General features: G+C 44.7%; 1 protein-coding gene across 1 annotated transcript; it reads left to right on the forward strand.

The window, feature by feature from the left end:
• Window positions 1-2,626: 2,626 nt before the first annotated feature.
• On the forward strand, window positions 2,627-26,153 carry NRIP3 (nuclear receptor interacting protein 3). Its single transcript, XM_062196535.1, has 7 exons — window positions 2,627-2,861; window positions 18,069-18,230; window positions 18,721-18,803; window positions 21,862-22,001; window positions 22,576-22,628; window positions 22,733-22,827; window positions 23,138-26,153. Exons 1-7 carry the CDS (start codon window positions 2,688-2,690, stop codon window positions 23,151-23,153), a joined length of 723 nt encoding a protein of 240 aa, XP_062052519.1. The 5' UTR covers window positions 2,627-2,687; the 3' UTR covers window positions 23,154-26,153.
• The last annotated feature ends 1,338 nt before the right edge of the window (window positions 26,154-27,491 follow it).

Below are 27,491 nucleotides of genomic sequence, written 5' to 3' on the forward strand. Positions count from 1 at the left end.
GGTGACCCTCTTTGAACCAGGCAGCTAGTCTGTAGTCTGCAGAAACTCTGTGTGTGTGGTTGGGGAGGCGGTGGCCGCACCACACTGTCCCATGCTTAGGGGCAGTAACGGTACCAGTCTGGTAGAAGGTGTCTGACGGGTGAGGGAACCAGCTGGTATTCTGGCCACAGATCCAACTGCAGAACACAAACCCCACTGCAGTAAAGGGCTCTGAATTCACAAAAAGAATCCCAGTGCCAGGCAGGCCCCATCTGATTTTTCAGCAACACTTGATATGGCCAAATTCCAGTTCAGCCAGACAGACTCCACGTCCTGGTGTTCCCAGAGGGATCTAGCTGTGCAAAGAGCCCCTTTCTTCTGTGGGGACATCCTCAGCCAGAAGAATGAATGGGAGCCGCCGGGGAATGGGCATTTCAGCTACTCCTTCCCAGAGCCTCCGCCTGCCGGCTTCCTCCCTGCGGAAAGTAGCTGTCCCAGCCCAAGCCCCAGGGGCCCGCACTGCTGGGCCTGCCCTGACGCTCTGCCAAGTTCAGAGCACTTGTCCTTGAGAGACAAGGCAAAACTGTCTTTCCCCGTCCCCTTCGCGGCCCATGCCTGGAGGAGTGACCAGGCAGGGATCCAGGCAAGAGGCCAGGGAGGCCATATTTGTTCACTGCTGGAAGCGCCAGGAGACTGGAAGGTGAGCAGCAATCCCACCGCCTCCCGGGGCCCCTGCCCTCCGTGTGGGGGAGGGCATGGGGTGGGCAGCAGAGAGGAATCCAGCCCTGGGGTGTTCTTGAAGCCAGGAGGGAGACCTGCAGGATTTGTTTTCCCACCAGCAGTCTGTGCCCTCTGAAACTGGGGCACTGCTGAAGGCAGAACACAGGGAAAGATGCAGGTGCGTGAGGTTCAGGCCAGCCCTTTCCGGCTGTGGGAAACCCACAGATTCCAGGAGCAGACCCTAGCTCTGCCTCTTGACTTCCTCGGGCACAGCCTTAATTTCTTGCTGCGCTTATACTAGTATTTATAGAGAAGCTTCTACATATTAGGGATTCAACGGTGAGCATAAAAGGGTCTCAGTCAACCTTCTTGGGCTTTGTAATCAGTGGAGGGGACAAATGGCCAGTGCCCCTCCACCAGAGTGAAATGTCCAGGACAAGTAGGTAGTACATAGGGAGAACGGACCCGTTCTGGAAGCTCAGAGAAGACTTGCCTGAAGAAATGATGGCGGAGCTGAGGTCTGGAAGAGGGTAGGTGGGGGCACTCCACGCAGAGGGAGCAGGGTATCCAAGGGCAGGCCATTTGGCCAGAGGGACCACGGCTTTCCCAGGGAACTAGAAGGCTCATAAGGCTAAGTACAGAGAGGAGGGGTAGGTGAGGCCACACCACACAAGAACGCGGGTCTTTCTCACCATGGCCGCCGAAGCCTTTGGAGGTGGTTGCTTGAGATGACCCTGGCAGAGAACAGGAGCCAAGCCCAGCCAGGGAGTCCTCAGGAAGCCCACGAGCAGGTCTCAGCCATTCACCTGTAGACATGATAATGATTACAGTGCCTCCTGAGCTGTCGCCAGACTGCGTGTCAGCGCCAGTGTTTGTCCCAGCACCCAGCAGAGAGCAGAGGCTCCGAGCGTGTCCTCCGGTCCTCCTTGGACTGCAGATCTCTCTGGCTCAAGCTGCTGCTGTGACGCGGGGTGGAGAGGGTACTTGTCATGTGTCCCCCAGGTGGAAACGTACCCTGGCTTGGACCCAGTCACAACGACGAGGTCAGAACCCATAAGAATGGCCTGAAAGTATGAGATCGATTCACGAAGAAATACGGGGGTCCAAATGCTCCCACAGGGATGCCGGGGAGACAGGTGACAGACCCTCGGGAAGGTACGCCCTAGCGCCGGCTGAGAAACACTAGTGCTTCTCTGTGGATGCTCCCGGGAGGTGTAGGGCTCCGATCGCGTGCGCTCCGTGGAGGCGGGGACCCTCCCCAACGCTGGGCCTCGCAGGGGTCCTGCTGAGGGCACAGGGTGTCAGGAAGAGGAGGGTCCGGGGAAAGCCGGCTCCAGCCAGCCCACATGCGCTGCCCTCTCACCAGTCACGTGGTCCGGTGGGAGGGGACCGATCTGAAGTTGAAGAAATCCGGAGCCCTCCCACCTTCGGAGCTTGCCGCTGGCCTTGCCGTGCCCCGGGCAGAGGGCGCCGGGAGCCCGGGAGGGAACGCGAAGGCCGAGGAGAGCCGCGGCGCGCGCGGCGGGGCGCCGGCATGGCCCAGCTGTCCGTGGTCCCCGGGTCGGCCACAGTGTGGACAGGTGAGCGGGGGACCCCGGGGCGGCGGCTAGCGTGGGAGAGGCTGCTCGCACCTTGGGTTCCACAGCTGACCCCGTTCAGGTGATGCGGGGCACCCACCCGGAAAGGGGCGGTTGGGTGGCGCTTAGCACCTCAGGCAGCCGGAGCCGTCCGCTCCTAGCTCGTTGGCTCCGGGGCGGGCCGGCTCGAGACCCGACAAGCGGACCAGGGACTCCGGGCGGGGCGGGGCGCCGGGCGGGGGCGCTGTGCCGGCTCCGCCCCTCCGGCGCGCGCACTGGCTGCTCCCCGTGACGTCACGCTCGGCTACAAAAGGCGCGGCGCGCGGCTCTCGCGGCGCTGGAAGAGGAGCTCGAGGCCGAGGGCGCGGGGACCCGAGCGCGCCGGGGCCCCGGGGCCGCGGCGCCTCAGTGATGTTTTACTCAGGGCTCCTCACCGAGGGCGGCCGCAAGGAGACCGACATGCGGGAGGCGGCGCCGCTGCGACAGCAGCGCCGGATGAAGCAGGCGGTGCAGTTCATCCACAAGGACTCGGCCGACCTGCTGCCGCTGGACGGCCTGAAGAAGCTGGGCTCGTCGAAGGACACGGTGAGCCCCCGCGGCCGCGCCCGCCTCGGACCCCCGCTGCTGCCGGCCGCCGCGCGCCGTGCGGCCTCCCGGGTCCGAGCCTTGCGGCTATCACTGAGTCAGCGGCCCGGCCCGCCGCTGCCCGCCGCCCCTCTGTCGCCCGGCCACGGCTGCTCTGCGTCCCGCACCCCCTGCTTGGGTCTCCCTCGGATCTCGTCGTGGTTTTCTTGGCTTACCCTAGCTCCCGCACCGCCTCTGCCCTGCCTGTCTCGCTCGGGTCGGAAAGGAGACCTTCCCCTGCCCTCTTGCCCTCGGCTCTCCTTCTTCCGATTTATTCTTAGCGCCTAATTGGGTTCCTCACAGCAGACAGAGGCAGCTCCCCTCACCCAGACAGAGGCGACTCGTTATGGGCGTCTGAGCACGGGAGAGAAGTGGAAAGGGAGGTTTCACCCCCAGATGAGTGCGTGTTTGTGGGGTCTGTTGTCTCCCTACGCAAAGTCTGTCTGGTTTTGGTCTGTCTGCCCTTGACCTTCCATTCTAAGCGAGGAGAAGGGAAAGGACGGTTGAGGAGGTTTCCTGACTTCCAAACACCTCTTCATCATCCTCTTCTCTCCAGCCCCACCCGCAAGGAGCAGGGAGAGGGGAGGAAGTCGGGCTACTCCGTCTGCCTGACCAGCTAGGAGTTGGCGTTGGCACCGGGGCTGGTGCAGTCTTGTTTTTTCTATCAGAATGGTTCTTAGCTTTAATTAGGAGGAACCCAGGACTTGGAGGGCCTGGATTCGAAGACCATACTGTCCTCTGCTATGGAATGGGGAGAGATGCCCAAGGGCTACCAGAATAAAGACCTGTGTCCGACTCTCGTCATTCTAGTCGCTGAAGTGGAGCTGGGCCAAATTGAAGTCCAGCATTGTAGTTAGATCTGGAGTTTCCTTGTGCTTTGATTGTTTTCCTGAATTTCACAGTCACTTTATTCATCTGGGCAGCAATATATGAAACATTAATAACATGTCTTTTACAATTGAAATAAATGTTCTGCACAGTTTTTCTAGTATTTTTTATTTAGAGCTTTTGGAATGTTTGATTTTGGATATGGTTCACTGAAATTGCCATCCTGTCATCAGGATGTCCATTTTTTTTTTTTGATAGTTCCAATGGCATAGATACCAATATCAGATTTCCCCTCTCTGACATTACTTACACATGTGGAGGAGATAACTACTCCAGTTATCTTATTATGATTTTAAAAAATTAATTTTTTCTGCATAAGTCATAGTATAGTAGATCTGATTCATGCTAACCCACAGTGATGAGTAATTGAAATGTATTCCTACAAAAGAGATGACTTTCTTTTCTCTCACTTTAAAGCAGTCCGAAGTCATTTGGAAAATCAGATCAAGTCTTCCCTTCTGTCCAAAATAATCCTATTTCCCGGGGCCTCAGGAATCAGTAAAGAGGGAAGTATTAGGAGAATAAATAAAATGTGAACTTTTTTCATGCTAGATTTAAGATAGGGGCATTTGGTTGTCCTGGGTTGTTGGGGTGTTCCCTGGCCCTGAAGAGCTACTTCTCCATCCTTCTGCTTAGATACTTCAGGGGAGTTTATGCTGTGTGAGAATTCCATCTGCTTTTCTGATCCCCTTCTGTCTCAGTTGAGCCAGCAGGCTCTGATAGCATGGAGCACAGGAGCAGTCTTCAGAAAGGAAACATCTTCCAGATGTGGGGTATCACCACGAGAGTGACACACAGTAGTTGATTGTGAAAGGCTGAACCATGGTTTGCACTTTCTGCACCTCACTGGCATGGAGTTGATTTCCCTCTCTCACTGTTCTCACACCTTTAATGTGCAAGTAGTTACACAAAAGAGCCAGAACAGGTCACAGAAACCAAGGCAGACGGAGGTAGGGCTGGGAGAAGTATGAATGCTGGGGTGACGTAGTATGGTTTAAGCTCTCTTACAGCTGATGTTGCAGCCTCAGTGCAATCTTAGAAATGACCTTGGAAGTACATTCTTAGCACTTCACTTTGTAAATCCATCTGGTATGATAGAATAGTGTTGAATCCATTTTGTCTCACTAGAAGGGAAATTTAGAGGATGCTAAAATTGAGTAAATAACTCCAAATAGTTTATAGTACAGTCTCAATAGAAGGGTGACAAGAAAAGAGAGGGGATGGGGGGAGAATAAGTTACTTTTAATTGACTCCTGGGGGCTGAGCCAATATGAAGCCCTGGGTTGTTTTTTCCTCATACTAGTAACCTGTATTTGAATTATACTGTTGGGTTTTCTGAATCAACTGCCTCATACCGTTCTGTTTCTATAATGTTCCCTGCTTGATGCCAGCCCATCAGTCCTTTTTAGATGGTCAGGGAGCACTGGTAAGCAATCAAAGGTCGTCATGTTCTCTTGGCCATTGTAAAGCACTTTTGCCCTATTCCCGTGTGTGTAGTTGACTGCACAGTTTGGTGTAGAAATTAACCTTATTTTGTATATCTGTCTTTCTTACTGTGTTTATCCTTTCATCTTATATTTATGTTTATTCTATAAGATTAAGAACTTAACCAGAGATATGAGTAATATTGTATTTGATTTATTATTTTGTTAAACATGATGAAGCTGGAGAAAAATATCTCCATCCTTGGACTTTTTCTTGTTGTAATTTTTTTTTTTTTTTTGACAGAGTGGACAGTGAGGGAGAGAGAGACAGAGAGAAAGGTCTTCCTTTGCCATTGGTTCACCCTCCAATGGCCGCCGCGGCCGGCGCACTGGGCTGATCCAAAGGCAGGAGCCAGGTGCTTCTCCTGGTCTCCCATGGGGTGCAGGGCCCAAGCACTTGGGCCATCCTCCACTGCACTCCTGGGCCACAGCAGAGAGCTGGCCTGGAAGAGGGGCAACCGGGACAGGATCGGTGCCGCGACCGGGACTAGAACCCGGTGTGCCGGCGCCTCAAGCAGAGGATTAGCCTGTTGAGCCACGGCGCCGGCCTCTTGTTGTAATTTCTGTTGTTTTAGTTACCAAGCTTATAAAAATTCTGCTCATTGCACTAAGAACTTTTCGGTTTTTAAAAAGTCTTGTCATGTGATTGTAGGCTGTCTTTGCTGTATGATGTTATTACTGACCTATATGCATCAGAACCCTTATTGCTTTGGCAGTAGAGAGTATTTTTCTTGACTACCTATGATTGGTTCTGCTTTATAACCAAATGCTTTAGCAAAACTGACTAGAATAGGAATGAAGGCCTGGCTGAGAGAAGGATGGAAGAATACAGTGAAGCAAACTGACAATCAAATACTTGTTCAGAATCTCTGTCAATTAGAGCAGCCTTGTCCATTATAGGTCCCCTATAGATGAACTATTATGCCACAAGACAGCCATAATACTCCAAGTCTTGGGCTGGAGAACTTTGAAACCTTAGAAGAAGATCATAAAATACCAGAATCTGGCACAAAGTGAAGAGTTCCAAAGCCGTGATTGCATCCTAGTTACAGCAAACATTTTCTGAACGCTTGCTCTGTTCAAGACATACAGCAAGGACCAGGTGCTAGGACCACAAGGATGAACTTACATAATTTCCATAAGGAATTTATAGGTTATCAGGAAGGATAGGACAGATTAATTTGTTACACAGATATTTATAGAGCATCTGCTAGATATCAGATACTAGTCTAAGCACTGGAGATACAATAGTAAACCATACCTGCTTTCACGGAACTTGTAGTCTTGTGAGAGGAAAAGGTAGAAAAATAAAAGCAAGTAAATATATAATATATCAAGTAATAATCAGTGCTATGGAGAAAATAAATCAGGGTAAAGGGAATAGGGAGGGCAGTGGCTGGGGCGGGGTGGAACCTTGCTGTTTGAACAGAGTAGTCTGGGAAGGCTTCTCAGATGAGATTACCTTTGAGGAGTCACTGAAGGAAATGAGGGAGCAAAATATACTGGGCTTAGAGTGTTCTGGGCGGAAGGAAAAGCAAATAGAAAGGCCTGAGGTATCAATGTACTTGACCTGCTTAAAGAACAGTAGAAGGCCAGTATGGCTAGAGCAAAGGGACAGGGTCACTGAAAATAACATCAGAGACATACGGGGGCCCAGACTACGTAGGGATTTATAGGCCTCTGTTCAGGCATCTGGCTTTCAATTTGAGATCCATTGGAAACCAGTGGAAGATTGTGAACAGAGCGGTGTTGTGACATTACTCACTTTAGAAAAGTATTACTCAGGCTATTGTGTGGATTAGACTTGTAGAGAAAGACTGAATAGGAGGCTGTTGTACAGTAATCCAGATGAGAGATGATGGTGCTGAGAGCAGTGTGATAGCTGTGAGTGGGACAAGAAAAGATCAAGTTCTGGGTATATTTTGAAGTCAAAGCTGACAAAGTTATTTGATGGCTTGAATGAAAAGTCTAAAATAAAAAATAGTCAAGCATGACCTCAAGAGTTTTGACCTAACTATTGGAAGATTAGAGTTATCATTTACTGGAATGGTGAAGACTACAGAGGGAGCAGATTGGAGCTGGAGAGAGAATAAGAATCAGGAGTTTTATTTTTGAACAAGGTAGGTTTGAAATCTCTATTAGTTATTCAAATGTAGCTCTTGAATAGACAGTTTCCTTGAGTAGATAAGTACCACCACCAGGCAGCCTTCCTAGTTGCCACATGTTACTGTCAATAAGTGCTTGAGAGTTCAGTGGAAGAAGTGATTAGATGTGACAATGGGGATGGAGACCAGTGAATGATTACATCATGATCTCTCCCCGTGAGCCAGCTGAGTGTAAGATGCCATGTAGGGTAGGCTGCCTCAGGGTGTGCTCTGTAGAAGCTCGGAGTAAGAAGAATTTTGTCTTTCTGGCCCAATTCCTCAATCCATGTGTGAATCCTTTTTAACATAACTTCAGTCTCCATGGAAGGGTGACAAACCACCATCTCAGACCAATCCACAAAGTAGATAATAATCAGGAATAAGGCTGTCTGCTTAGAAATAACATGTTTGTTAGGTCGTGTGGTAAAGGCAGAGAAACAGAACACAGAAGGCCGGGGCAGTGTGACAGCCTGCCTTCGATAGGTTCCCATCTGTTTTTAAACAGCTACAAACCCAAGGACAACCTGTGTTCCCATGGTGTAGAATGGGTCGTGTGTTATATATTCAGTTAGTAAGCTAAGAAGAGAAGGTACAAACATTAGTGCCCTTTAGATTTCCAGGGTCAGAGATAGAGACATGTATATCAGGAATTCATGTTTAGCTACAGTGTCTAAGGACTAAAATAGAATAGGATGATTTGGGGTCCTTTTAGGAAAAATAATGGTATCTAGCTTCAATTTTAGGCTGTGCATGGGAATTTAAAATGCATGTATATACATGTATATACTTATTAACAGTTGAGTACTTACTCCATATGTGATATGCTGTTATATGCTTTGAATGGGACATCTCAGTGAGCACTGAAATACTTACTAGCTCACTCAAACTCAGCTCTGTCTGACTTGAAACTATATGCTTTTTTTAAAAAAAAGATTTATTTATTTGAAAGGCAGAGTTACAGCAAGAGAGAGGGAAAGACAGAGATCTTCCATCTGCTGGCTCACTCTCCAAATGGCTGCAACAGCTGGAGCTGGGGCGATCCAAAGCTAGGAACCAGGAGCTTCTTCTGGGTCTCCCACATGAGTGCAGGGGCCCAAGTACTTGGGCACATCAGCAAGGAGTTGGATAGGAAGTGGAGCAGCCAGGACTCATACCGACGCCCCTATGGGATGCCGGTGATGCAAGTGGCAGCTTAACTCGCTTTGCCACAGCACCAGCCCCAAAGCATATGCTTTTAAACACTACTCTGAGTCAAGACTTGGCATACTTTTCCTGTAAACAACTAGGTAGTATTTTGGCTTTGCAGGCTGAACAGTCCCTTCTTCCACTACTCAACTCTGCTATTGTAAAGCAAGAGCAGACAATGACAGTCGATGAGCAGGGTTGGTCATGTTCCAGTAAAGCTATAAAAACAAGCAGCAGGCTGGATTTGGCAGGTAGGAAACATTTGTCGGCCCCTGTCCTAAGTAGCTCTAATTGTGATTCTAGCTAACTAGAGACCTTGGATTTTTCTTCTGGGAATAAATGCTACAAAGAAAGCAGACCTCTATCATTTCCTGTTTACCAGTGTAGTCCATTCTGTGGACCACAGAAATCCATAGAAAGAAAGCTAGACAGTTTCTGTCTGTTGATTGTGGCATGAATAATGAAGTAACAAAGTGACATTAGAAGCTGTTGTTCACATCATGAATCTGTGGCATCCCTTAGTATAGTTTGTAACTCACATCTCAGTTTTCTTTCCACTCTACAACTGGTTAGAATAGGTGTTTAGGGGCCAGTGTTGTGGCATAGTATGTAAAGCCTGTGACACCAGTATCCCATTTGGTGCCAGTTTGAGTCCTGGATGCTGCTCCACTTCTGGTCTAACTCCCTGCTAATGATCTGGGAAAAGCAGCAGGAGATGGCCCAAGTAATTGGGCTCCTACCACCCACATGGCATACCTGGATGAAGTGACTGGTTTTGGCCTGGCCCAGCACTGGCCATTGCAGCAGTCTGGGGAATGAACCAGCAGATGGTGTTCTCTCTCTCTCTCTCTCTCTCTCTCTGTAACTCTGACTTTCAAAATAAATAAATCTTTAAATTGAGAGAGATGTAGGGGCCGGCGCTGTGGCATAGTGGGTAAAGCCACTGCCTGCAGTGCCAGCATCCCATATGGGCGCCGGTTCGACACCCATCTGATCCACTTCTGATCTGGCTCTCTGCTGTGGCCTGGGAGGGCAGTGGAGGATGGCCCAGATCCTTGGGCCCCTGCACCACCGTGGGAGACCCGGAAGAAGCTCCTGGTTCCTGGCTTCAGATTGGCGCAGCTCCAGCTGTTGCCGTCAACTGGGGAGTGGACTGGTGGATAGAGGACCTCTCTCTCTCTCTCTCTCTCTCTCTCTGCCTCTCTTTCTCTCTGTGTGTAACTCTGACTTTTAAATAAATGGATAAATCTTTAATTAAGAGAGATGTTTAGGGTTCCAGACTGAGGAACATCATCTGTTTCCAACCAGAATACAGAACTGCCCACAGTACCTGTTTTCTTCAGAAGCTCCTGATGGTGATGGAGGAAGTACATTTGAACTTACCTTGTTAGGACTTAGATGCCTCTAGCAGTCACATTTCAGAAACAGCAGAGAACCAGGGACTGCGTAGGTTGAGTTTTAGCATAATGCAGAATCCATATCAGGATTACTTGAGAAATATGTTCAGAAGGCTACAGAGTATCTGCAGTATCCATCTAGATAACTAGTGCTTGGATATCTTGAATAATACCAGGATAGCACTTAGAAAGCCAGGATTTCTGTCAACATCAATAAAAACTACTTGAGTAGATTTACAAAGCAAAAGTCAAGGAATGGACAGATTTCTTAAAATGCTACTATGAAGAGATTCTGAAAGAAAGAATTAGATGATGTTAATCAGGAAAGGCTCTTTGAAAAAATAAAGGAGAGATTTATTCATGCAGTACTGTGTCAAGACCTGGGGATGTCACTGTGATCAAGACAGTCAAGATTCCTGCCCTTGTGGAGTCGGCACTTGTGTATGTGTTGTTACAAAATAAATAAGCAAAATAATTCTTGGTGTATAATTATGATGAAAGAAATAGTGGGATATATTAGTGACTAAAGAAGTGGCCAGTGTATGGCCAGTGAAGATATCTCTGAGGAAGTGTCACTTGAGCTGAAACCTAAAAGATAAAAAGGTGCTATTTGAAGTGTTAAGAACATTTTAGGCAGAGGGGACAGCAGCTACAAAGGCCTTGGAGTAGGAAAGGGCTTTTGAGCAAGGAAGTGTGAATGCAGCAGAATAAATAAATGTATGTATTTGGAAGCTGGAGAGAAGCAGGGCCCGAATGGTTCAGATCCCCATAGATTTTGATAAGAAGTTTGAATTTTGTTTGAACAGTGTAAAGCCATCAAAGAGTTGTAAGTAAGGGAGTGTTATTATCTGACTTACGGTTTTAAAAGCGAACTCTGGTTGCTGTGCAGAGAGTGAATTAGAGAAGCATAAAAGAAAAGGCAGAAAACAAGCTAGGAGGCTGTTACAGTACCGATAAGAAATGAAAATGGCTTAGGTTAGATTGGAGGTAGTGAAGGTGAGAAGTAGATTGATTACAGATACACTTTGGAAGAAGCAACAACAGTACTTTATATGAGAGGTTAGGAAGAGAAAAGAATCACTGAGTGTTGGTGGTGCCACTTACCAAGGTTGCTAGAAAGTATGTAACCCAGAGTGCTAAAAGGACTTTGGAGCTCAAACTGTTTTATTACTGATGAAGAAAGTGAGGCTTAGAGAAAAGTAATGCTTAGAGAGAGAAGTGATTTATCCAAGGTAACATGTGACAAATGGCAATTTACTGAAAGTAGGAAACTTTCTTGGAGGAATTAAAAAGATGAGGTTGGTAAAGATGATGAGTGTTGTTACTGAAAGATTTTGAATGCCAAGTTGAGTAGTTTTGTTTTATGCAGTTGGCAAGTGAACCTCTATAGGGGAAGGAGAACATGAAAGTAATATTTTAGGAGATTGATTGGATTTAGCAGTAACTGTAGAAACAAAGAAGGAAATAATGAGGGCTTAGGGAAGCAGAATTTTTCACTCACTGAGATAGGGACTAAGAGAAAATATAAGTTTTATGGGAAAGATCAGTGGGACAAGTTTGAAGTGCCTGTGAAGTGTCTAGGTAGAGAAGTTCAAAAAGACCGTGGATGTATGTGTTTAAAACTCATGAGTGAGGTCTGAGCCATTATTACAAAGGTAGTAATTTGTGCACTGAGAACTGATAAAATTGTCTTTAAGAGGCTATGTAGAGTGAGGAAAGGACCAAAGACAGAGCAATGAGGAATACTGACATTTAAGAAACCCTTGAAAAAGACAGAATAAAGAGAAAGGTGGTTTTAGAGGCCAGTGGAGGAGTTTAAGGAAAAATTAATGTAGAGTTCATTATAGTATTGTTTCTAATGGCAACCATGTGGGAACAATCTCTAAGTCCATTAGTAGTTAAATAGCTAAATCAAGGAATGTTTATACCACAAGCTCAGATGTCTGTAGAGGGTGTGCTATTTTAAAATACAGAAAATAGGGCAGATATAAGGAAGTTGGTGCCAAGCTGGTTATAGGGTAATCTGGCATTATACATGCCTAAATTAATTGTTGGCATGTGTGTATATTCATGCCTTACTTTTTGCATGATCTGGCCAACCTTGTTAGTTGGCTAAATCCATTCATTCTCAGCCCTTTCCTATCTGCCTGACTCCTCTATGGAGATTAGAAAAACTAAATTCTCTCCCAATATCCCTTGTAGGTAGCAGTGGCTGTGTGAATTTTAACCAAGAAAATACAGGCAAAAAGCTGCTAAGAAACTTCTGAGAAATCCATTGCTTCCCTGATAAAAGGGACAGATGGCACTAGAAGAATCCCTTTCTTCTACCTTATTTCTTGAATGTGGATGTAATGTCTGGAGCTCAGGCACCCACCTTATGACCATAAAGGCATGTGAAGAGAATTTCAGAGATAGGAGACCTATAGTTTCTAAGTTGCTGAGTTAATTATCAGCTGCTGTGTATCTTCAGATTTCTTGTTATGTGAGAAAAATAACCTCTGTTAATTGGCTTTTCTTGTGGCAGAACCCTTTCATACTAATGAGGTCTATTTTTGAACTTTGATTTTGACTGAAAAAAATTATATAATTTAAAACTTAAGAAATGTTTGAACTATTGCTTGAGTAAGAGAGAGATCTCTATATAAAGGAGATAGTGGTATTTTTTATTTATTGATTTTACCATTATCTATTGATTTTCCTATTATAAAGGATAAGGATTTCTCTTTGACTTACTTATCATATCCCCTTCCTATTATACTGTTATTCTGTTAAATAACTATTTTGGATCAATTAACATTTATTACTTAGATTATTTTAGTATGTTCATTGTATTCACACTGAGTCAAATGTACTATGATTGCTTCATTTCCCATACCCTGCTACACCAGAGCTCTGGCCCCAGCCCCTTCAAGTACCATAAAACTACAGATGGTCTAGCAAGTCCACATTTTTTTTCGGAGCACACTACCTTCCAGAAACCTAGGATCCTCTCATATCATTTTGAACTGGTTGCTCTTAAGGTGGACAACTTGTATCCTGGATTTTTCCTTCGGCACCATTCTTGGAATTTCCTTTGCTTTATTTCTTGGGTTCCGTACTTTTCTCTGTTTATTTTCCTCACTGTACTAGAGCATGTCTTTCAGTCACTTCTTGAGGATGCATGAGAAATAACTCTTTTGAGTTTTGACTGATGGTTTGGCTAGGTTTAGAAATTGTAGACTGTCAGATTTTTGAAGGCATCATTCCACTGTCTTTTAAACTTCCATTGTTACTATTGAGTATCCATAGCCATTCTGGTTCATGATCCTCTGCATTTGGATTATTTTTTTTTTCTTCAGAAGCTTTTGGAATCTTTGTCATCCCTGATACTTCCAAATTTTTCAGTGATGAGAAATTTTGATGTGGATTTTTTTTCCCTAATTATGCAGGGTCCACTTAGGCCCTTTTCATCTTTAAACTCATGTCCTTCAGTTCTGGCTTGGTGTGGCACCCACACTGACATTTAGCTGTTGTAGAAATCTGAAAACCTAGCCAAACTATTGACTAATCAGTCTTTTTTTTTTTTTTTTGACAGGCAGAGTTAGACAGTGAGAGAGAGAGACAGAGAGAGAATTATAGAGAGACAGAGAGAAAGGTCTTCCTTCTGTTGGTTCACTCCCCTAATGGACACCGCTGTGCCAATCCAAAGCCAGGAGCTGGGTGCTTCCTCCCGGTCTCCCATGCGGGTACAGGGACCCAAGCACTTGGGCCATCCTCCACTGCCCTCCCAGGCCACAGCAGAGAGCTGGACTGGAAGAGAAACAACTGGGACTAGTACCCGGCACCCCAACCGGGACTAGAACCCAGGGTGCCAGCGCCACAGGCAGAGGATTAGCCAAGTGAGTCACAGCACTGACCCAGACTAATCAGTCTTTTGATCTAGTCTTACATAAAAGAATAAACTTTGGCATTTTTTCCAGTTATCTAGGTCAAGCGGGAGTCTTAGGAAAACTTCAAATTAATCTGTTTTCAAATCACATTGCACCCTTTCTCAGTAGAGGTTCCAATACTTCTAATTACTAATAGCTCAAACATAATAAACTGTTTTACATCTTTTATTAAAGAATAGGATGAGTGGGAAAGTCTGAAAGATAGCCCTGTTCCCTGAGGCCAGTGCTGTGGCACAGATTAATCCTCCACCTGTGGCGCCGGCATCCCATACAGGCACTGACTGGTTCTAGTCCTGGCTGCTTCTCTTCTGATCCAGCTCTCTGCTATGGCCTGGGAAAGCAGTGGAAGATGGCTCAAGTACTTGGGCCTCTGACTCATGTGGGAGACCTGAAAGAAGCTGCTGGCTCCTGGCTCTGGACTGGCCCAGGTCCAGCCATTATGGCCATTTGGGGAGTGAACCAGCAGATGGGTGACCTTTCTTTCTATCTCTCCCTCTCACTATCTGTAACTCTACCAGTCAAATAAATAAATAAAAAATCTTAAAAGATAGCTCTGTTCCTTATAGTTATTTAGGTACTCAGGGTGTCTATGGCACATTCATCTTCAACATGTGGCCTCTAAGAAGGGTACCCCAAGATTCATTTCCAGTCCAGCCAATCAGAAGAGGAAAAGAGAGGCCAGCATTGTGGTGTAGCAGGTTAAGCCTCCACTTACATCACCAGCATCCCAGACGGGTACTGGTTTGGGTCCCTGATGCTCTGCTTCTGATCCAGCTCCCTGCTAATGCACCTGGGAAAGCAATGGAGGATGGCCCAAGTGCTTGGGCCCCTGCACCCATGTGGGAGACCCAGAAGAAGCTCCTGGTTCCTGGCTTCAACCTGGCCCAGCTCTGGCCATTGCAGTCATTTGGGGAGTGAACTGGTGGATGGAAGACCTCTCTCTCTTTCTCTACCTCTTTTTCTCTCCCTCTCTCTGTAATTCTGACTTTCAAATAAATAACTAAATCTTAAAAAAAAAAAAAAGGAAAAGAATATGGAGGAGTATGCATAGAAGATTTTCATGGGCCAGGCATGGGAGGAGTATATAACACTCCTCACCTCCTTATCTCTAGAATCCACTCATATGGACGAGCATAACTACAAAGAAAGCTAGAAAATATAGTTTAGGAATCTTCCCACATAGATGAAGAGAATAAGGGTTTTAACAAGCAACTGGTAGATTCTTGCCAACTAAGCATTCTGGGAAGTAAAATGGTGCAACTCACTTAAACTGTCAAGTTTTGCTGAGTTACTGCTTTTCTACCTACTGTTTAGATTCCAGAATTTTGGCAATACCTACCATTTTTTCTTATATTCTTTACTGTTATCTTTGTTCTTATGAGTTTAGGCCTTTTTACTCCTTTACTGTCATTTTTATAGAATTTAGTTGGGAGCAGAAATAAATGTGCAGCTACATTGTCACTTAAAATATGTAAATATAATAAAATGACCCAAAGGAAACATAATTGAGGTTCATATGGGTTCCTGGCTGTGAATTTTCTGTTTTCTTTTTCTCAACTATACTATGAATATGTCTTAGTTGTGAAAATCAGAATCGTGTATTGACGTAGAAACATATGTTTAATTCATTAAACCAAAATGAGAAATTTCAGCACAATATTATAATTTGATTCTATTTTATATATGTTTATAAATGTCTTACTAATTTTGGAAAGATAGACCTCTGAACTTGAAGGTCATAATTTGCAGGGAGTGGGACTGAAAAGAGATTGAGGGGTTTGGGGGAGGCCTTCACTTTTAATTTTATAGACTTAATTGATATTTGAGTATTTCACATGGTGCTGTTTGACTCTTATTTGGTCACTAAAGAAGAGAACTGGGGCCAGCTTGTGGTATAGCAGGTTAAGCTGCTACCTGCAACACTGGGTGCTGGTTCATGTTCCGACTGCTCCACTTCCAATCCAGCTCCCTGCCACCCACAAGAGAGACCAAGATGAAGCTGCTGGCTTCAGTCTGGCCCAGCCCTGGCTGTTGCAGTCATCTGGGGAGTGAACCAGTGGATGGAAGATCTCTTTCTCTCTGTATCTCTCCTTCTCTCTTTGTAACTCTGAGTTTCAAATAAATAAATAAATCTTTAAGACAAGAAAAGAACCAGTAAGGGAACAGTTAGCAGGACCAAAAGCACTAGAAAAGTAAAATTAATACTGAAAAGTATCTACTAGATTTGAAAATTAGGAGATCATTATTGGTGTTGTGGGATCAAAAGTGATCTCATGAAGAAAATATAGGGTATCAGAAAACAATACATAGTGGTTTAGATTTTTAAAAGACCATCCCAGACTGGGGTATGATTAAAGGGGGATGTAGAGTTGAGGCAGGATCTGAGGTTTGGGGGAGGGAGGTTCTTCCCAGTATCTGGGAACTTTGAGTATGTTTCATAGCCTGTGGAGGAGTGATCCAGGAGAAAGGGAAGAGGACAACTTCAAGGAGAATGTTTTGAGAGCTTTCCTCATTTTTCTCATCTGTTCATTGATAATTAGACTCCTCTGTAAAACTGAGAGGAACCAACAAGACCAATGTGGAATGAGCACCACAAGCTTTAGGTAAGAGAACTTGACTAGATGGGCTTTGAAGCCTCTTCCAATCTTCAGTTCTACAAATACAATTTATTTGGGTTGGTCCTGCCAAGAACAGACCTCACAGAAACAAAAGCTCTGCTTTAATATGGCTTGAGCTGGGAATGCAGGTTTATTAGTGAAAGAGATTAGAATGAAGAATTTCTGTTTCTTTTGAGAAGCAAAGCATTCTCCCAGTGTTGCATCACAAAATCTGATAGTCAGCACTTCCACTAATCTCTTATCAAGCTAGAAGCTCTCATTTTCTTTGTAAGTGCCCTTCCTTTTTCCCAAGGATAATAATTTAGAAACTGCTCTGCCAAGAATCAGTGTATTTTGGGAATCCGTTTCTTCACCTCACCAGGGTTACATTACAGTGAGTCATAGCTCTGACTTCATTCCTCCTTAGAAATCTGTAAGGTAGAAGATAATGAGGATCTCTAGTGCTACCCTCGTCCCCAGAAGATTCTAGGCTCAGCGCTTCCAAGAGTGACTCCCTCCCCCCTAGAACCAGAATTCCATGTTAGTTAGAAACTTGGTACTAAACTACACTTTGAGAGGTTTTAAATGTTACCATAATGAGGGCATAAAGTGCGTGTGAACCGAAAGTTCTCAAGTGAAGTGGCTTCTTTTCAGTATCTTTATCTTTCTGGAGGCCACTTTAAGTAGGAATAGCAGACCATGAATATCTTCCCTAGGGACTCTCTATCAAAGGACAGACTTGAATTTACATTCCTCATTCTGCTTCCTAGGATTAGGTATGCTGGCACACATATAAAGTCTAATCAAGTCCCCTGCTTCTTGGTCAGTGTCAGCCTCTTCTATACTCCCACTTTTTGGTCCATTAAAGGAATGACAAGATAGGACAAGAGTTTGAGTCTAAATGATGTCAGTGAGGATGATTCCTGTGGGTTCTGCCAGGTTCCAAAGTGTCTGCTGAAGAGCTTGCTAAGCAGGTGTGAATTTTGTCTTCTCACCCCCCTACCCCATATATGACTCAGCCCGTAGGAGAGCCAGGCCATCAAAGCATCAGCAGACCAGGTTAAAAAATTGAACTGTGAGGGAATGAGATTTAAAACAGAAGCAAGCAGAGTTTCTGACTAGCAATCTAGGTAGCTTTCTTCAGCCTATGAGAATGAGCTAGCCTTTCTGTAAGACACTGACTTAGAGTCACCTATGAAGATACAGAGATCATTTATTCCAAACTAAAACTAGAAAGAAGGTACCAGGCTGAAGTTAGTCCAAATCACAAAGATCCCTCAGTTCTCTTGAGCCATATTCACTGGCCCTATCCACATTTTCCAGTGTTTTTGCTCTTTTATTAATTCAGGGTGGCCTACTACAATTTGGTTTTTAGTACCTTGCTGTGACAATAGCAATAAAGTCCCTACTTGCAGGAAGGATAAGTAAGTAAAGATAAAGCTCAGTTATGTGAGTCTCCTTCATTATTTCTGTGACACCTGGAAACAGTTGGAGAAAGGTGAAGTGGTCTGTCACTAAGACACCTCTGCTTTGTGTTCCTCAAGCAACCTCATAACATTCTGCAGAGGCGCCTCATGGAAACCAACCTGTCTAAGCTCCGGAGCGGTCGTATCCCCTGGGCCTCCAAGACCAACAAACTCAACCAAGCCAAGTCTGAGGGCCTAAAGAAGTCTGAGGAGGAGGATATGATTTTGGTCTCTTGCCAGGTAATATTCTGAAAACAACTTCTCCAGGGCTTTCTGGAAAATAGGATTTATAGCCCTTTAGAATCCCAGTAGTGGAGCCCCTCCTCCAGGCTTTATGGAGTATGGGTCTTATCATGGAATTCATAAATGAACTTTAAAATATATGCAATGTTGTGTACGATGTGCATCTTTATGGGAAGAAGGACCAAAGCTTTCATCTGATTTTCAAAGGGGTATTGATTAAAAATTTTTGAAGTAAGAGCTTCTGGATAATGTATAGAATTAAATACTCGAAGTCCTTTGAGATCTCCTGTCAGTCCTGGATTCAACAGGAAAAAGATCCAACTAAAGACAGACTTAGCAGTGGTTAAAGATAGGACAATTCTAACCCATAATTGGGGAGAATGTGCACCAGCCCTGCCTTTCATATGACATCTGCTGCCTACTCCCTACATCTCCCATCCCATTTGCTTCTCTGGCTCCTGCTGAACAGTACATTTCCTCTCCACAGTGTGCTGGAAAGGATGTGAAAGCCTTGGTTGACACCGGCTGTCAGTATAATCTCATCTCCTCAGCCTGTGTGGACAGATTGGGGTAAGTAGCCCTTGTGCTGCATGGAAGTCAGATGTGAATACACTCTTTGCTTGAGTCTATTTTGATGTTAGAGACAGTCTTTAAGGGTCTAAATGGCTGCTCAAAGAGAAATTTGGAGAGCTCAGATTGCAGATAGAAACAGTCCTGGGGCCGGCGCCATGGCGCAGTAGGTTAATCTTCCACCTGCAGGTGCTGGCATCCCATATGAGCGCTGGTTCTAGTCCCAGGTGCTCCTCTTCCAATCCAGCTCTCTGCTGTAGCCTGGGAAGGCAGTGGAGGATGGCTCAAGTCCTTGGGCCCCTGCACTCACGTGGGAGGCCAGGGGGAAGCACCCAGCTCCTGGCTTTGGATTGGTGCAGCTCCGGCCGTTGCGGCCATTTGGGGAGTGGAAGACCTTTCTCTTTCTCTCTCTCTCTCTCTCTCTCTCTCTCTCTCTCGGTCTGTAAATCTACTTGTCAAATAAATAATTAAAATCTTAAAAAAAGGCCGGTGCCATGGCTCAATAGGCTAATCCTCTGCCTAGTGGCGCCAGCACACCGGGTTCTAGTCCCGGTCGGGGCACCGGATTCTGTCCCGGTTGCCCCTCTTCCAGGACAGCTCTCTGCTGTGGCCAGGGAGTGCAGTGGAGGATGGCCCAAGTACTTGGGTCCTGCACCCCATGGGAGACCAGGATAAGCACCTGGCTCCTGCCATCGGATCAGCGCGGTGCACAGGCCGCAGCGCGCCAGCCGCGGCGGCCATTGGAGGGTGAACCAACGGCAAAAGGAAAACCTTTCTCTCTCTCTCTCTCTCACTGTCCACTCTGCCTGTCAAAAAAAAAAAAAATCTTAAAAAAAAATTGCCTCCTCAAAAAAAAAAAAAAAAAAAAGAAAGAAAGAAAAGAAAAAGAAAAAGAAACAGTCCTTTGTAGAGGGGAAGAGTGGTGGATTGTCAGTAAGCTGGGAGAAATCAATGATCCAGGGAAGCCCTGGGCTTTTCTGTAACTCCCACTTGCTAAGTTTTGAGGAAAGTCCTTTGGGTTCTTAAATGAGAGTATTTGAAACATCTGGCTCATTGTGTGCCCTTAAGAAGCTGTCCTATTAGTGGACCCCCATATAAGTAAAAACAGGAATGTAGTTGGCCTTAGCTTATTCAGGATCCTTCTAGAGGACATACTTCTGTCCCCAAGGAACAGATCATAACTGAGAATGGAACTGCTGTTGCTGCTGGACCTGGCCCATCTTAGAGGTGATTAACCATTAGTTATTTAGTACCTTTCTTTTTTGTGAAGAACCTGTGTAATCAAATCCTACTGTTGCCCTTTCTAGGGACTGGGTTTGAAACAGACATCTGGTACATTGTCTTCAGTTCTCTAGCAGTTGGAATTGGGTTCTGGTTTAGTCAGAGAAAGCCAATTTCTGCCTTACCTCCTTTTAACTCAACCTCTACTGTTCTTTCTTTCTTTTTTTTTAAAATGATTTATTTATTTATTTGAAAGAGTTACACAGAGAGAAGAGAGGCAGAGAGAGAGAGAGAGAGAGAGAGAGAGAGAGAGAGAGGTCTTCCATCTGATGGTTCACTCCGCAGATGGCCGCAATGGCCAGAGCTGTGCCAATCTGAAGCCAGGAGCCAGGAGCTTCTTCCAGGTGTCTCACACAGGTGCAGGGGCCCAAGGACTTGAGCCATCTTCTACTGCTTTCCTGGGCCATAGCAGAGAGCTGGACAGGAAGTGGAGCTGCTGGGTGTAGAACCGGCACCCATATGGGATGCTGGCGCTTCAGGCCAGGACGTTAACCCACTGCGCCACAGCGCCGGCCCCATACTGTTCTTTCTTTCTCCCTACTGTTCCCTCCAAAGTAGCAAATGAGCTCTGAGGACTGTCCTACAATCAGTGGAATCAACCCAATATCATTTTCCATTTCTCTAGTCCTAAGTACAACAAACCATCTCCCAACCCAGATCTCTGTAATGAAGCAATCACTAATGTAGATTTGGTGGCTGTATTCCAGACATTCAAGACGTGTTCTTAGGAAGAGCTTATGCAGGGCTTTATTTCTATAGCTGGTGACCCCGGCCATGTGATTATTCCTTCTTGTGTCTGCCCTGTCCTCACCCCTCATCACCACTGTGACTCTCTGAAATTGGCCCTGTGAGTTTTGTATATTGCTATTTAGGGTAGGGAAGGAGGGAGCCTAGAATCCAGAGCTCTTGTGGGAAGAATCCTGAGCTTCTTTATGAGAAATAGTGCAACATGATGGTTCCAGAAAGACTAATAATGCCCTGGTGCATAATTAGGCAGCTGACTGCCATGATTCCAGAGGAATTAATAACTGTCTGTAAAACTGCAATTATTTTTTTTCTTTTGGATAGGCTATAACACCAGAAGAGAGGAAATGAAGGAAAACAGAAGTATTGGCACAGAAAATCCGTAATTAAGTATTTATCCACCAACCCATAATAGCTCAGTGCTAGCTATTCCAATCAGCTTTACATAACTGTGTAAAGCCCTGGTGCTGTGCCTTTCCTTCCTCCTCTGCACAAATTAATGAGGACTTTTCCCATGATATTCCTTGCTGTTACCAATATCAATGCACTTACCAAAAAAGTGCTTGACCCTCTTTAACCTCATAGCCTAAGACAAACTGATGAGAATAGATTGAGAGTGAAATGACAAAGAGGAAATTAGACATTAAGAATCTTCTAAAGTTAGGATTAACTTGCCTGCTCTGATATCTATTACCCACAGATGGGTAAAATGACATGTTAACTAAACTGCCTCACACATAGGTAGGGAATGTTATGATACAGAGGAAGATTCTCTGAATGTGATGGTTCCCTCCTTCACCAATGCAGGTAGTGATGTAAACATTTTGAGAACAGGAAAGGAATGTTTAGCCTTTTTATGTCCCTGATGATAGTTTAGGACAAAGTATAGAAATTTGTAGACTAGCTAGTCCTTTTCTGATAAATTAACCACACACAAAAAATTCTCTAGAGAATTGTAACTGTGGTTAGGCAGTGCCAGACTCTACTCTAAACCTCTGTGAAGGGAATTCTGATATCTTCCTCTCTGGTGCAGACTCAAGGAACATGTCCGCTCTCATAAGCATGAAGGAGAAAAGCTTTCTCTACCCCGGCATCTCAAAGTAGTGGGCCAGATTGAGCACCTGGTGATCACACTGGGCTCTCTGCGCCTCGACTGCCCAGCAGCTGTGGTTGGTGAGTAGAATTGGAGACTGGTCCTGTGTACCCTAATGTAAACCTCCCCTCTATTTCCACAAAACCCTCATGAGATCTCTTGCCTGTAAATATTGACTTCTTCAAAATCCCTGGTTCCCATGTTCCTGTATTATAGACCTTGTTCCCATTTTGCCCTCCAAAGTACTAGATGGACCTTGAGCTTCATTCAGGACCTGCTGAGAATCAATCAGAAAAAGGAGTGTGAAACTCAGATAAAAAAATTCAAGGAGCAAGAAAACATTTTTGTGTTCAGATGACAATGTCCTCTGAGAGCTTTCCATGAACTAGTTAGTAGCAAAGGGCAAGATCTTCCTCCTTTGCCATAAATACACACAATCTCCTACACCTCCTTATGCTTTCTAGACTACTGTAAGTTCTTGGTTTTAGTGTACAAACTCTGAGTTTGAATCCTGACTCAATCACCTTTTAACTGTGGGAAAATTACTTTAATAAAACAGTTGCTCAACAGGTGTTTATTGGAACAGACAGGTGGATGGATGGATGAAATCATCCCAACAGTGATATCTTAATTTTGTTTTTTTGTTTTCATTAGAGGACAATGAGAAAAACTTGTCCCTTGGTCTCCAAACTCTCCGGTCCCTGAAGGTAGGATTGATTCCACCTTCCTTCTTTTCTGCAGTGGGGTTGTCTTAAATGGCGACCTGTAGTGAGGTCATTGACAGAGATTAGTGATTCTTCTTTGTTTTCAGTGTGTCATAAACTTGGATAAGCATCGGCTGATCATGGGAAAGACAGACAAGGAAGAAATCCCTTTTGTGGAGACAGTTTCTTTGAATGAAGACAAGTAAGTACCCAAATGGGTCAGGTCAAGTCAAATGCATTGTCATGAGCTGGGGGAGGTGGAGGTTCTCAGACAGGATATGAGATTATATCCTGCCACTGACTTTCAATCATACCACAAGTCCCTCCCCACCCACAGAGTTCACCGTCCCTCAAAATTCTGTAGCCCACATTTCAGAATGAGTAACAGTTGCACCACCCAAATGAATGATGGGGAAAATGAGTAGCTTTTAAACCACATTTTTTTTACTTACCTTCAACCTAACTTTTTAAAATTTGATATAATTTCTTCTGATATTTCTTTCTCATTTCAGCACTTCAGAAGCATAACTGCAGCCTGCAGTGTATCTGCACATGTGCACACATACCAGGTTGACAGATTGAGAAAACTAGGTTTGAACCAAATGCAGTAGCAAGCTTCTGTGGACCAAGTGATTCTCTCTCATAGAAGCCCCAGGGGCTCCTTCCCACCCAGACCTCTCTAGACTATAGTCTGTGCTTAGAGAACTTGTCTGGTTATAGCCATTGTTTTTTACTCCTTGGATCACTTAATTTATAGACCCTTTTTGACACTGCCAGGTCTTTCTTGTGGCCTATTTCTCTGCTTCTTTCAGGAGTTTGCTTTTATTAGTCAAATATAGGGAGTTACGTGGTTCTATTTCTCCATAGATACACCTGGTTCTTTTCCTGTAGCTAAATGTATAATAAACAGGAACTGACCTTTACCTCCTTTTAGCTGTTTCAAAGAGGTACCTGATATCTACATCTTGGAATTTAAATGTCTTCTAATTAATTCATTGATTTCTCAAGTATGAATGGATCTGAAAGATCATCTATCCCAGCTCTTCCATTTAAAGGCCCATAGAAGCAAATGAATTGTCCAAGCTTATATATTAAGTCAGTGGCAGAAGGAGCTAGAACTCAGACCTGACTGCCCAGTTAAGGTTCCTATGTTGCCTCATTCATCTTCAGGCCTTAATAGGAGGGCAAAGAGGCAAGAGTGTGATAAAAGGCAGGTTAGGGGAAGAATATGCTTTGGAGGTAGATACTAGGAGGATAACATCCTTCCTGAATGGCCTTCCCTCCTGTGTGCCAAGTTCACTAAAAATTTATTGCCCCAAATGTTTAGGCTCTTTTCTTCATCCCTAAAACCTGAGGGTACAAAGAGGAATAAGAGGATCTGTCCTTAGAGGAGAGGACCCACAGAGATCCACAAAGAAGGAATTGAAAAATTCAGTAATAATCTGAGCATTGTTGTGATTGCCCCAAGATCCAGACAGTACCTCTGCCTCACCTTTTATTTGTCTGTCAAGGATGCATCTAGCTGGGAACATTGGTAGTAAAGGAGATGAAAAAACTCAGATTAGGGCCAGACTAGGAGTGCCAGATAGAATGAATGGGCTGGGGGTGCCCAGCTGGGAAAGCTTTTCTGGGATGGAGGTAGGGAGTGAAACTTCTAGGCAGGGGACTGGGAGGTTGGAAAACTCTTGAGCTCTGCCCAAATCCAAGGAAGCAGGGCAGGAGCTAGCAGTGTTAAGGGTGACCTTTTATAACTGCCCAGTTTCCTGGCCCTTCTCAAAGAGTTGGGGAAATCACAATGGTTTTTTGAAACTTTTTTGCTAGGGGATCAGTTTAGGCACACAGTACCTGTAATAGAATCTCTGCTTCAGTTCAGAAGTGCTTGCATAAATCAGAAAAACAGCCAGCTATGAATATGCTAGTAAGAGATTCCTGAGTTCACCTTTAGTTTATAGCTGTTCTCAGAGTGTTTAATGGATCCTACTTTGAATTTTGTCAAGTACCACCAACTATCTTGTTTGACATTCAGCTACTCTGCCTACCAAACAACTCTTTGGAACTCTGAATGTTTTTGGCCTCAAAGGAGCTTCCTAAGGACTTAGGATTCGATGAGCCTTATGTAAACAACTAGGCAGCCATACTGCATTCAGTTGTCACTAGGTCGGTCATTCCCTTGGCTCCCTTTCCATCATCCTCTACAAAGGAAGCTGGATGGAAACCCAAGCATAGCCACAGTAGGGAGGCCACATCTGAAGCTCATCAAGGGTAATCCTAAGGTTACTAGCCTTTTGCACCCCTCCAGCTACAACCTATTCTCTTACCTAGGGGGATTTGCACCTTTCTGCTGAGGCTGTTCCACACTCCTCCCCTACCTGTAACACTATCACTTTGGCCTGAAAGACTTCATCCCTTAATTCCCTACCTGAAAGTACCACTCAGAGCCTTGACTCTTGGCCACAAGTGTGAGGCATATTGCAGGCTTCTCCTGGTTTTTCCTTATTTGGATTCCCTATGAACCAAGTGAGGCCAAAAACTTTCAGGTTCTAAAATGATGCAACTGACTTTGGCCATTTGAGTTCAAGAGGATATGACCTCAGAGGGATGCTCAAATGGCCTTTTAGTGATCCTTCTAGCCTCTGAAAATCATTCAGTGATTTTCCAGCTTGGGAATAGGAACAGTTTAGGTTAAATGAGTTTAGGACATCATAATCTCACTCAGTGCAATTAAATCATTTGAATTCTCTAACAAAATAATTGTGTTTTAAACTCCAGGCTTCATAGAGGCACCTAAAAATTCTAAAGACACCAAAATATTTATGGTTTTCTGTAGACTTTGTAATTCCACATCTTCTCTGTCTTCCATGAAATAAACTTTTTGACTGTTAAAAAAAGTATAAAAATAATTTTGAGAAGTCTTACACTTTCATTAACCTTCTTTAAATGCTGCATAATTAAGTTTTCTGATAGCCTGTATCTCCTTGATATTCATGAAGAACAGCAGGTCTACTTTCGGGGGGGCTGGCAAGGAAGAAGGTGAGGTGAGTTCTTCCCAGAGTCCTAGAAAATTCTGGTGCCTCTAACTGAGGACGTGGGAGAAAGAGTCTCTACCTGGGTCACAGTTCTGAACGTGGGCAGTAGCAGAAGTACCAGACCTATTTCGCTGTATATTAGATGACCATCTCAAGTACAGGAAATTTACAAAATATTATTTTTATTGTTTGGCATTTCTATGTCTGACTCGTTTGAGGAATGAATGTTTTCTGACTTTTCTATTTCCTTGGCCTGCACAGACCCTACCTGGTATGATTTTCTATTCCTTAGTGTCTGTAGAATGGATTGCCTGGTGTGTCAGCTGCCCTCACTCTTGTGTAATAGAAATATCTTTCCAGGCTGGGGACGTGGAGGAGATGAACTGGATTCCTCCTCCTGTTGCCAGACTGTTCTGCATTGGCACTTTATTCGCTCAGTGTTTCTGGCTGTCTTAGGTATATTTGAGAGACCAATGTAACAATAAAGTGAAATCTGCCCCTCTGTGTGTTTGTCTGACTGTTTGTGTGTTGGGGAGGCGGCCCATATGCAGCCTAATTGCATCAGTGTTTTTCTCCGAGGATCTTCTGACAACAAGGCCTTGTGGTCCTTGGGTTCTCCATCACTACTGTCCCTTCCTCTCTCCATTTCTGGCCAAATGTCCTTGGAAAAATTAGTGAACCACACCTAGCTTAGTTTTATAATCCATAGTGCATGCTTCACAGTGTCAAATTAGATAATCTGAGTGGTTGCCATTCAAATCTTTATACACAAGAACACTGTTTTGGGGCCGGTGCTGTGGCATAGCAGGTAAAGCTGCTACCTGCAGTGCTAACATCCCATCTGGGCACTAGTTTGAGTCCCAGCTGCTCCAGTTCTGATCCAGCTCTCTGCTATGGCCTGGGAAAGCAGTAGAAGATGGTCCAAGTGCTTGGGCCCCTGTACCCGCGTGGGATACCCAGAAGAAGCTCCTGGCTCCTAGCTTTGGATTGGCACAGCTCTGGCCATTGAGCCATCTAGGGAGTGAACCAGTAGATAGAAAATCTCATTTTCTCTCTCTCTGCCTCTGCCTCTCTATAACTCTGCCTTTCAAACAAATAAATCTTAAAAAAAAAAAATAATTTTAACCCAGCGCTGTGGCGCAGCGGGTTAAAGCCCTGGCCTGAAGCACCGGCATTCCATATGGGCACCACTTCTAGTCCCGGCTGCTCCTCTTCTGATCCAGTTCTCTGCTATGGCCTGGGAAAGCAGTGGAAGATGGCCCAAGTCCTTGGGCCCCTGCATCCATGTGGGAGACCCGGAGGAAGCCTGGCTCCTGGCCTCGGATTGGTGCAGATCCGGCCGTTGTGGCCATCTGGGGAGTGAACCAGCAGATGGAAGACCTCTCTGTCTGTCTCTACCTCTCTCTGTAACTCTGTCTTTCAAATAAATAAAAATACATCTTTAAAAAAATTGTTTTATGATGGGTTGATCAGCAGTGTTTGGGAGAACACTTCTAGAAATGGAAATAAATAGTTCAAAAGCTATGAAAGTTTTGGGAAGGGAAAGGATTGAATGACAATATATAATTAAAGTCATTGTCTAAATGACATCCCAAATAAATGTATTTTACAAATGATGGACATGTACCTTTTAAGTGTTAATATTTTAAATATTCAAATATTTTAAATATTTAAGTAGTCCACCAAAAATATGCTTTGATTATCAAAGTCTGGAATTACACTTCTACTCAAAAGACACTGTTATTCCACTTCAAAAGGTTTTTTCTCTTTTTTTCCATGTAATCTAACTATGAAAAGTGTCCAATTAAGAAAAATGTCCCCTCAGTACTGGCTCTTAAGC

The sequence above is a fragment of the Lepus europaeus genome, chromosome 7 (assembly GCF_033115175.1).
Source record: "Lepus europaeus isolate LE1 chromosome 7, mLepTim1.pri, whole genome shotgun sequence".
Lineage (NCBI taxonomy): Eukaryota > Metazoa > Chordata > Mammalia > Lagomorpha > Leporidae > Lepus > Lepus europaeus.